We start from the raw sequence: 11,833 nt of genomic DNA on the forward strand, positions 1-11,833 counted from the left end.
AAGTGACGCTGGTAGATTCTTCTTCTGCGTCCTCTTCCTCTGCCGCTGCTCCTCATCAATAACATGAACGCTGGAGCAAAACGAGGAGAAACACGTGGTGTTCATTGTTTTTTCTGGCAGTGAGAAGAAATGAACAAAACCAGTGCAACAAACCGATTTAAAGTGGAAATTAGCTTTTCTTCAAATGTTGATGCTCTGTTAGTTTATTGTTCCATGGACTTTTACACAGTAATAACTATTGGATGTGCACAAGTAAGGGTAAAAATGATAAAACTGCTGTAATAATATATTTACAGATAACTTTAAACAGAGCTGTGTCTTTGTGAGTTTAGTAAAGATCAATAAGGTATATATCTATCCATCTATCTATCTATTCATCTATCTATCTATCTATCTTGTGACCAACAGTCTGTCTATCTATCTATCTATCTATCTATCTATCTATCTATCTATCTATTCATCCATCTATCTATTGCAGTATTCGGGCTCTTATGACATGAGTAATAGTGTTAACGCATGCATCAACAAACAGTTTACTTAGAGTTGTAGGGGTAATATCATTATGATGGAGAATATTAGCTGTTATTTGCTCTAGTAGATGGTATAGGCCCACTGTTTAATCATCTGCAACATATTTTAAGATAAATTGTAGTATTGTATTACACCAATACACAAGAAATATTGCAATACATTCTGCATACTGTAAACTGGAGGTTCAACACACCAGCTGTTACAGACATCTGTGCAGAATTATTGTTTCTTTATATTAAAACCAGTTCTGGAAAAAACATCCAGATTCCTGCACTAATTCATTCAAAATTCAGTTAATATTCTCTTCAGTCACCATATCTTTCTCAGTTCAGACTTGGTCTTCATTTTTATTATTTAGAGCAAAGCTGAGCACATTCTGTGAAGTTGTGAAACGACTGTGAGCTACATGGTGTCATAAATACATTTGACATTATAAAAGGTTGCAGTTATCTTGTAGAGTGGTCCGCTTGCTGCATTCATATGACCTTTTTCATTCACAAGCTACTATTAACTACTATACTGCAAAAACAAACCGATACCACCATGCTGGTGTGCAGCGGGATGGTGTATAATATCCCCTTTGTTTCCAGGTCAACTACATACCTTCTAGCAAATACTAGTCCATTAGTCATGTAAGTTTTCTCAGGCACTGAAGAAATAGTTGCCCTGTGCACAGTGTACCTTCTCCACTACACAACCTAATTTAGTAGCTTTGAATAACTTCATTTATTTTTCCTCTGTCCTCCAAGTTGGCTGCAGAAGCCAAAATAATACAACACATATGTGTATACTGACTAGATTCTAGTATTATCTGTAACAAAGTTGACACTGGAATTACTTTGACTCACTCATGTAGCTTGGTGGTCTAGTACCTGAGATAATATTGAATTAATGTCTATTAATATTAATGAATATTATGCATATGTAAATCATCAAAATGGGGGGTGGTAGTCGATGCAATATATGCACTACCTAAGTCGGCCTTCAGAGGGCGACATTGCCCCGCCTCTTCCCCTTCATTTCCATGTAGAAAAATGGCGGAGCGGAGCTGCGGAGGCTGCATCGGCTGAGCTGCTTCAAACACCATTCACGGGCACTCAGTCGTCACGGACGGGGGCCACCGTGTCGCGAGGGCACTGCCACAGGAGCGGGGCGAGGTTCATCTCCCTTCCGGCGGAGGTTTTCATTTATTGTTTTTCCTCGAAGGGGAGGCGCTGGAGCCGAGTGAGGAGCCACGAAAACAAGTCATGAACGGGGTAAGTTTGCTCGTCGGGGCATCACCGCCGTGACAGACATCGGTCAAGGAGCTCGAACCAGAGCCAGTGAGCAAGCTCTTTATTCGGAGCGACACTAGCGTGTTCACCCGCTGGGCTCCGGCACAGACACATATGTTTCTACAGTCACAGGTCTGACTGTAAGTTGGTGTAGTTACTGACGAGCCTTACTGTTGGGCAGTGCCTTGCTAACATTAGCCTGTGGTGACTGTTACATGTGCCGCCGGAGGACGTCGTGAAAACAGTACGTTCTAGCAGGAGATGGCTCCGACCAACACCCTGGTCGCTCTCAGTCGGAGGGGCTGAGGTTTACAGGCATGTGTTTATGTGTGGTTTGATTCGGCCAGCAAAGGCAGAGCCCACAGGCCTGTCTGCCTGTGCCCTGACTGGGATTTAAAGGTCCAGTGTGTAGCGTTTAGGTGAAAATGGATCCATTGGCAGAAACTGAATATAAAATAATCCGAGTGATGTTTTCACGAGTGTGTTTCATCTAAATTGTATGAATTGTTGTTTTCTTTACCCTAGATTGGCCCTTTTATATTTAACTACTTTGTTTTTACATCAGGGGCGGGTCCTCATTACAGAGGCCGCCATGTTTTTCACAGTAGTCCAGACTGTCAAACAAAACACCTTTTAGTTTGACAGGTTCTCTCTCGTGTTTGGAAGGGGGGCTGAGGTGCGGGTTGATCAGCTGCAACATCTAACGTCACCACTAGATGTCACTAAAGTCTACAAACGGAACCTTTAAAGGGACTAATGGGAGAGTAGGTGTGGAGCCTGCATGGTCCCTCCTCAGGGCCCCTCCCACACCCCTGGTGGAGAATACTCCAAGTACTTGCACATTGCTTAATTATGTTCAAATATAATAAACGAATATATAACCGAATCAGAAAGTCATATTGTGGTTAATTTTTTTCTAATACATTAACTGCTATATGAGTGATATTACCATCGGATGTCAATGCATCTGACTCAAAGAATTGCTTTAGCTTTCGCCCTCAAATCACACTTAATATTGTAATATTGCCAATTTGCGAATATACTGTACGTATCGATGTCTTAACTTATACTGGAAACATAAGATTGATACACACAGAGGTGTATAAAGACTCCATCAATATGAAGCATATTGTTTGAGTGTAGACGATAAGGAGACAATATCTCTCTCAGAGTCTAGAGCCAGTAGGTGGTTTTTAAAAAGTTACATTTCTTGGAACAGCCTTGAGGTCTTCGTGGTGATAGAAAAGCGGAGGCTTGTACAATAGTCGGTCTGAAATACAGATTTTTTTTTTTTTAAATAACTAAAAACCAGTGAGTATTGGTCAGAAATGGTGACAGCAAACCTGTGAATGTGGGGACTTTTTCAATCTTCTAACTCTCAGCAAGAAAGTGAACAAACACATCCCCCATCAAGTGCTGAGTGCATATCCAAGTTGTACAAATGTCTGTACATGTGGAGTGTAAGTGTTTTTTTTTGTCTCTCTATGCATTCACAGGATATTGTTTGCAATTCACTTACTGTCTTAAGCCACACCAAGTCCGCATCACCAGGTCAGGATGAAAAGAGGATCAAGCTGACACAGGAAGGGAGATGCCCTCCAATAATCTCACAGCAAAATGAAGCTCAGTGGCAGGGAGAGGGTAAGTGTCTTTGCCACAGCTCTATCAGCCCAGTCTCAAGCTAAGGAGAGAGACTTTATTTGGAAATCTCTCCACAGCAGAGCAAACAGGTCAACTGTTTATTTTTATATTCGATCAGATTATGTAAGAGTAGGGAGTAAGAAGAACTAGAAACGCATGATGGACAAACGTCTTGTTCTTATCCCCTCTTTCCTCATTCCTCCCAGGCTGGAGAACACATACCATCGCTACACCTAAAGACGCAAAGAGCCAGTGTTCACCGTTCTGGACAGATGAACAACCGTCACCTCCGCAGCTCTACTGCCCTCAGACCTGCCTTCGTTCCCCTACCGAAACCTCCCTGCCTCTCGGCAACAGCCTATGCCACACTCTCCTCCTCACTGGCAATGGCAGTGCACGCCGCAGTCACAAGAGGAGAGATGTCCGCCCCAAGATCGGGGGAAAGAAACCATCTCGACGAATGTACGCAGGTCCTAGTATGGCATGCATGATATTTAAACATGATAACTTAAAAAAGAGGGACAGTAGAAACATCATATTTTCAATGTAGGTACATCCATATGGAGGAGATGGTCGGAGTAGATTTTGGTGACCTTCCACATACATTTGCATCATTTGAGGACACATAGTCTGTTCATATACGGGTGCATGATTTTATCCTGGGGTTATAACTTAAAAGGCTTTGCATGCTCTAATGTTCAGAAAACATCCACTTCCTCATACTGTCCATTGCTGATGTGACATGACATCACAACAGCCCGGAAGTATCAGCTGGACTGCTGCCGAGGTGTTACCACAGACTTTGGGCCTGTTAACTTTACAGACCTGTCACATTCACAAAACTCCGATTCAACACATTAGAGGAAAGAGAAAGTCTGAAAAAGCATCATGCGTCTCGTTTAACGAAGGGGAAACAGATTGGTTGAAACTTCTTGACAAAACTCACTCATCCATACTTGGTGCTGCTGAAGATTTCATCAAACTTTATAGTGTCAAAGGTTTTGACCCATTCGCTGTCATGTTCCCTTTTCTACTACAGTGCAGCTGGGATGAACTCCCAAAACCGAAAGGTTACTGACTACTATCCTATAAGACGAAGCTCGAGAAAAAGTAAAATGGCTTTAAAGGTAAGATACAATCATTTTTGTTCTATACCTCAACATTTTGAGCTAGTATAGATAGTTGGAACAGATTTTTCGTGTATTGGCTTGTACATAAGTTCAGATCATTTCTTCTACTCCTTAACCAGTGATTGGATGCTCATGTTGCAAATGACCAGCTGCGTGTGTGACAGATTCTATCATATATTTTATCATAATTTTTTACCATGAAGGAAATAACATTCCTGATATGTAGAAAAAGTAAAATATGCCTCCTGACCTAAATAGACCAGTTAATGTCAAAGTATTTTTTCCCCCTACCGTAATCTGAAGCCACTATGATTAAGCTTTTTTGATGTCTAACCCAACCTTACCTCAACTCGTAGCTTTACCTAAGACTCTCTTAGAACTGGAGTGTGACTCTGGTAGCAATGTTCTGTCCAAACCTTACAAATGAACCCCTGACCCCAGCCTGACAGGCATTCTGAGCACGATTTGTTTCAGGCCCGTGCAGCTTAAAAAGTAGATAGCCCGGCCCTCTGTGTCTGTGTGTGTGTGTGTGTGTGTCTCAGCGTGTGGCTGTTTTTCAGTAATGCCATCTCCATGTTCATTTTGCCAGTGTGAACAGAAGCAGCTCATAGACGATCTCATCACAAATGGAATAGAGGAAGGAATGGAGGTACACTGACTTTTCTGCTTCGATCGCTAACAGCAGCTGGTGTTTCTTAAACGTTTTCCACTAAGCTTGATGATGCAGGTTGAAATGAGTCTGACTGTTTCTCTTCAGAATAACTTGATACCTAAGTCAAGCCATGTTGCAGCCTAAATGTATCTCAGGTTAACAGGTAATGATACAGCTCAAGTACCATTGATTGCTTAAATCTACAATGGTATGACACAATTTCAGGCAGAGCAGAGAAGTGAGCTAAAAGAGGACACATGCTGGACATGAAACTGGACGAATAGATTTATATTTTGATTCAACTCTAGGATTGAGTTTGTGTATAGGTTGAAATGTTTGTTGCATTGTTGTCAATGCATAAATAAACAATCCAGCTGAGTCTGAAGCTTTTTGTCCCAATGCGAAAGGCAAACTCTGGGAAATGTCAGAAACCGCTTTTCTGGACATTTTTCAGAGTTCCTGTCATGAAAACGGCATCAGTCTGATAATATTAGCTTTAATCCCGATTTATTTAGTAAGGCTCAGTCAATCCAGGCTTTTATAATGATAATAATCCCTGCTTTTCATGATAAATGAATCAGAGATGAGCTGTGTAGTCAAGCAGGATTCTAGGTGTGCCACAGCAAAGGCAGCCGTGTGTCTGTCCTCACAGAAAACCTCTCCCACTTCTTTAAAGGTGCAACATATAGAAGGAAAGGGGAGAGGAGTGTTTGCCACTCGGTGTTTCGAGAAAGGCGAGTACGTGGTAGAGTACCACGGAGACCTGCTGCAGATCACCGATGCCAAGAAGAGGGAGGCCGAATACGCTCAGAACCCTGCCACTGGCTGCTACATGTACTACTTCCAGTACCTCTGCAAAACATACTGGTATGCAGTCCGAAGCATTTCCACCGTTACCAAATTTAAATACAGTTAAATATTTTGTTCTGAAATGATCACCTGGCTTCCACTGGTAAGTGTTCAATGTTGACAGTTCATAGCAAAATCAGTCAGTCCGACGGTTACAAAACCAGTTTTTATAATGGGAGAATTTTATTTGTTCATAATTGTTCAGAAACACCTTTTTTAAATATTGTGGCCAATGTTTGTCAGATGGAAAAAAAGATCCTCTGAAAGTCTTGATAAAATAACCTGAAATTCAAATGATGTTTTATTTTAAGTAATCTTACACCTGGGCCATGTTCACTGTGTGTGCAGCGTGTGATGGCTGAGTCACTGAGCTGTGGCACACGGGGGCGTGTCAGCCTCTGGATGACACCTATGTACTCAACTAAATGGCCGGACTCTAAACTATGTAGCCATGTATCTTCCAATCCTGCAGTAACAGTAAAAACCTGGTTAAAACAAATGGATTTAGTCAACAGAAATGCGCATGACAACCTGATAAAATGGCCGCTGAAATGAAATCCACGACATTCTGTGATGCACACGTGCCACTGCTGCATCCAGTGTGGCCGGACGTAACCAGTAACCTAACAAAAGTGACCAGCAACTTCGATATGACGAGTGAAACAAATGTTTCTGCCCCTGTTCTCGTTTATAGCTTCTTGTATCATTTATTAACAACACTTTTTTCTAAAGAAACCCCTTAACACATTTCTGTCTGTTACAAGTTTGACAGTGTAATACACACTGAGGTGAACGTTGTGTTTGTTTTGTTTCAACAGTGTAGATGCCACTAAAGAGTCTGATCGAATGGGTAGGTTGATAAATCACAGTAAAAATGGAAACTGCCAAACCAAACTCCACGACATCAACGGTGTCCCTCACCTCATCCTTGTCGCCTCCCGGGACGTCGACGAAGGCGAGGAACTGCTCTATGACTATGGAGACCGCAGTAAAGCCTCTATCGCAGCTCACCCATGGCTCAAGTTCTGAATGAGGGGGCCTCCAAAAAAAAGGGAAACATACAGTAACACTTGTGTTTCTCATTTGCTAGTGTACAAATTGCCTTAGAAACAGAATGTGTCCCCTTTTTGTTCCAATACCAAGGAAGCTGGTTGGGTTGAGTAGCTGTTCAAGGAGCTGGAGGGTTGATCGGGTACTTATCATGTTTTCGATTGATGGGTCCATCTGCCAAGTCAGATGACGTGTAGTTTTATTTATATGTGTATATGAGGCATTCTAGTTGTTTTGCAGCACATTTATTTTGTACATTTTTGTATTTCCTATAGACCAATGCTTCTACAGCATGCAGGTGGTAGTTGACGCTCTGCATTTTTATACAGCTTTTTCTTAATTAGTGGTTAGATACTTAGCAATACTTCTATTTATGGCCCCAGAACTCCTTTAAATCAGCGAGAATTATGGGATGCAAATGACAAAGCCTTTTTAAAGACATATTCTGTGGAATTTTAATTTCAGCCATTAAAATCACACAACCTTCCATTGTTTAGAGGGAGTGTAATAGTTCACCACACCCATGGTTCAGGAGGAATTGTGGCTACTGAGTACATAAAACAGTTGATTCAAGTATTATATTTTCAAAGTTGGAAATAACAGTGTTCAACAAACACTTTCCTCCTGTTTTCATGCCCTTTGCTATTCTTTAGCACAAATCTTTTAATATTTTAGGTGCATATTTGAATTCAGTGTTCAAATATCCAGGGGAGTGCAGACAGTTTTACATTTGTTTCTTTAAAGGCAAATAAATTAAAGTTTATCAATCAATGAACTGGGTATTATGATTATGTAGTCAGTGTTTTCAGAAGTGAGGTCTCCTTTTGGATTTCTCTTCCAAGGAATTCTTTATTACTGCGCTTTGTAAATATATTTATTGGCTTGTGGTTGCAAAGTTGGGGGCGATTTCAAGAAAAGGTTTGACTTTTGGGAAATATGTTTGAGTTCAATTTGAAGTTCATTTTCTGTTAATCTTTTGAACCTAAAATTCACTTATAGTCACAATAATTGGTTATAAAGTAATCTATCTATCTATCTATCTATCTTATGTTCTGTGGCTGAATTAGTTTAGACGAAGGTAAAGAGGAACAGCTAAGCTTTCAGTCATATTTAACGTTCACAAAACCACTGACCAACAAAATATATGCAAGCTAAAGAAAGATTTATCACATTTATCACTGAGCTATGAACCAACAAACATTTTGAAAAGGAAAACTATACTCAGTGTCTACATTATAAGGTATATCAGTAATCTCTAATGCAATCTTATACACCAGCTCATCCATAAACTCTCCCTTTACAAAGGTAATAACTCTCTGTGTTAATATCACTGTATTTTTATTATTGAAGTTGCAGTTTTAGAGCAGTCTTGAGACTCCAAGTTGTGTTCCCCTCATTTACAAACAAGAGGATAGATTACATTACAAAACATTGCAGTCCAGTTGAACACCACTGTAAACTACAGCCTTTATAATGAATAAATAGTTGAATTACCACCTTTCAGACGGTGTCTATTATAAAGCTATTATCTAAATGTAGAATTAATGGTTATTATGAGCTCAGGAGCAGCAGAATCATTGGAATATAGTTTTGTTTTGTGTAGAGGGAAACTTGGTCGACAAACAAAAGCATCAAATCTGAGTCCTGGGCTGCTTCCAGCCTTTCGGCTAAGCTAAGCTAACTGTAGCTTCATATTTAGCAAGACTGCTATCAGTGTTTTAATTTAACTCTCTCCAAGAAAGCAAAGAAACATGCTTCCCAAAATGTCAAATTATTCATTTAAAAGTAAGCAGGCTAATGTATCTAGAGGGAAAACACATGAATTTAATGCTCACTCAATAGCAGACATGGGTCTGATGGACTGGTGCACTCCCTCTATATAACATAGAATTTCTACACATCGGGGGGTTTTGAACCCACAAAGCTGTCGTCTTTTTCACAACCCGATATTTAATGTGAAAAGTTATAATTTATAATTTAGTTTATTTAAAGCTGAACTGCCAACAGGTCCTTTTTGTTTTACTTGACATTTTATCAGTTTTTCCAATGTATTACTGAAGCCAGAAGATCCCCGAGTTCTGTCACACACAATCACTTACTCGAAATGTTTGATCCTGTTTCTCTTTTCAATTAACCAGAAAACCACTTTTTCTATATACTTTGGCTTCAAATGGCTTTGAAGCAATTGACCATACATCATTATATCTGAAAATTATTGTTGTTAATCAACTAATCAACTAATTGTTTTAACCCCTTATAAAAAAGAATCAGTATTTTACTTTGTTTATCCCACTTCTTTGGTCGTATATTATGTTACCACAGAAAAATGGCCACATGCTGTTTAGCAGCGGTGATGTTGATCCTTACCGGATAACCCATTGGAAAGGAAGCAGCAGAATCCTCTGCCGGTCACTGGGGACGGTTTAAACTACAACAATGTGTTTTAAAGGAAAAGACGGGTGAGATTCTATGTTTTCTGAAGCTGTCAGAAAATCTAATGAAAAGACTCAAACCAACAATGTGTTAGTTCATTTCACATTAGTTTTTCAACAAACAGATGAAATTGTGCATTTGTTGGGGACTATTTTCAGTAGCGGATTAATCCACATTTGGTGCTGTAGTGAGTATATGTGGCAGCCGGGCAGGGTGTGTGGGACTGAGTCTCAATGAAAGAGCCAGTACAGCAGTGACTCATGGTGTGTTTGTAACGGTTTATTGCTGATAAAAAAAATTGTTGATGTCTTTTCATGGGAGTTACTCAGTCAGAAATACATTTGAATATCACCCGTCTCCTTTCAACATTTGTTCGACATAAGTCATCATTTGAATATATTGGTTCAGCACAAGTACGATGAATTTGAATGAATTTGTGTTGCCATTTACATATTTTTTCTGTCTCCCAGTGAAATGTCTCAGCAGACATGGACTTACGCATCTTCACTTCTTCTAGCAGGGTAACACATGAATTCATTCACTTGTGGTGTCTGTAGTATGATGTAAGTTTGAGTAGTTTAATGTAATTGTTTCGCGGATCCCGGGGCTCCGTCTTAATAGGAATAGTTTCACAGTTTGGGAAGCTCACTTATTTGCATTTTTGCCAGAGTAGAGGAGAATATTATTTTATTTCGTTATTTATAATTTCCGTTGCAGCTAACGTGGGACTTGACCAAATGATATCCATCCTCTTTTCGTACATCCCTTAATCAAGAGAGGACAACTGCGGTTCTTAAAGTTTTCCAAATATTCAGTATATTATTGAATTCCAGGATTCTTTTGATTCCATATTTCAATATCATTCAAACACTAAAAGTATCATCAGTGTTAAATCGAGGAGCCCATGTGAGAAAGAGAGGTTTAGGAAATACACTGTGTGTAAAAAATAAAAGTCCATTTCCTTCTTCCCGTACATGTTCCCCTTCACCTCTTACAGTAGCATTGTGTTGAAAGTGTGAAATGTTTTCATATGAGCCTTTCTTAAACAAATATCTTCTGGGTTATTTCATGTTTTTCTATGTAGAACTAATGCAATAATATCTGAGGGAAAGAACTGACCTGTTGGCCATTTTAGGACATAATAAATCTTTGCTGTTGTAGCTTTGAATAAATCATAATGCTGGGGTGAAGGCATCGATGAATAAAGATGTGTTATGCAAGTAACGTGTGTGGACATCTGATTTGTTCTTGAATTCAAATAAATGATTAAAAGTTCAAAATCGCACTAAGAAACATTTAAAGGTCAAATTTAACTCAAGCATCATTTGTTGTGTTATTCTGGTACCCAAAAGAAAAGTTAGTGGCAGAGAACATGCTAAATTGTTAAAGTCTCATTGTTCTAGATAACTCTGACAGCAGAGCAGTTGATTAAACCACACAGATACAGTTCAGGAGCTTCAGTTAATGTTCACACCAAATCCTCTCAGAGACTTTGATGGAGATTGGTGGTACTGGTTCGAGCTGACAGAGGCTGTGGCGAACAGAAAAGCATCAGATACACATCTGAGCTGGTTCTACAGCAGCAGACACCACATCAGGCTCCTCCCCTGTCAGACAAGAATACAAACCTGAGGCTACACTGACACAGACTCACAACCAATGGACAGGGGAACACTGGATAATGTAGCCTGGTCTGATGAATGTGGATTTCTGCTGAGGCGGCAGATGTAACAGATTCTATCTGGAGTCAACAGCATGAATCCATGGAGGGAACCTGCCTTATGTCAACAGTCCAGACTACTGCTAGTGGTGGTGTGAGGAACGTTGTAACATCACCCACATAGGAAAGTTACAGTCTTAGTACCGTGGTTGACCATGTTCATCCCTGTGTGGTCACTGTTTATTAAGAGATTAAGATGCATTTATTAGTCCCAAACACATGCACAGACATGCAAAGGTACGCACAGGCACACTCATGCACACTCATGCACACTCATGCAGGTAGGGAAATTTATCTCTGCTTTTGACCCATCTGGTGCAGGACACACAGAGCAGTGAGCGACCATGTACGGTGCTCGGGGAGCAGATGTTGGGGGAGTAAGGTGCCTTGCTCAGGGGCACTAGACAGGGTACTCTTGGATTTTTGGACAGATCAATCCAAGTTCGTCTTTAGTTGTCTCTCCGTGGAGTCGAACCAGAGACGAACCAGAAACCTTCTCTGCCCATAGTCCAAGTTTCTGCCACTAGACCACCGCCTCTCCAATGACTCGACA

General features: G+C 40.3%; 1 protein-coding gene across 1 annotated transcript; it reads left to right on the forward strand.

Moving 5' to 3' along the window:
• Positions 1-1,463: 1,463 nt before the first annotated feature.
• On the forward strand, positions 1,464-10,784 carry kmt5aa (lysine methyltransferase 5Aa). Its single transcript, XM_062412741.1, has 7 exons — positions 1,464-1,787; positions 3,302-3,446; positions 3,653-3,908; positions 4,486-4,573; positions 5,166-5,225; positions 5,905-6,095; positions 6,896-10,784. The coding sequence occupies exons 1-7, from the start codon at positions 1,779-1,781 to the stop codon at positions 7,104-7,106; spliced, it is 960 nt and encodes a 319-aa protein (XP_062268725.1). The 5' UTR covers positions 1,464-1,778; the 3' UTR covers positions 7,107-10,784.
• The last annotated feature ends 1,049 nt before the right edge of the window (positions 10,785-11,833 follow it).

The sequence above is a fragment of the Platichthys flesus genome, chromosome 19, assembly GCF_949316205.1.
Source record: "Platichthys flesus chromosome 19, fPlaFle2.1, whole genome shotgun sequence".
In the NCBI taxonomy this organism is placed as follows: domain Eukaryota; kingdom Metazoa; phylum Chordata; class Actinopteri; order Pleuronectiformes; family Pleuronectidae; genus Platichthys; species Platichthys flesus.

What these genes read in the sequence shown, in the direction of transcription:
- kmt5aa (XM_062412741.1), top strand. An exon ending in AAGAAACCATCTCGACGAAT is followed by an intron (nt 3,909 to 4,485) that starts GTACGCAGGTCC and finishes TTTCTACTACAG; the next exon opens with TGCAGCTGGGATGAACTCCC. An exon ending in TACCTCTGCAAAACATACTG is followed by an intron (nt 6,096 to 6,895) that starts GTATGCAGTCCG and finishes TTGTTTCAACAG; the next exon opens with TGTAGATGCCACTAAAGAGT.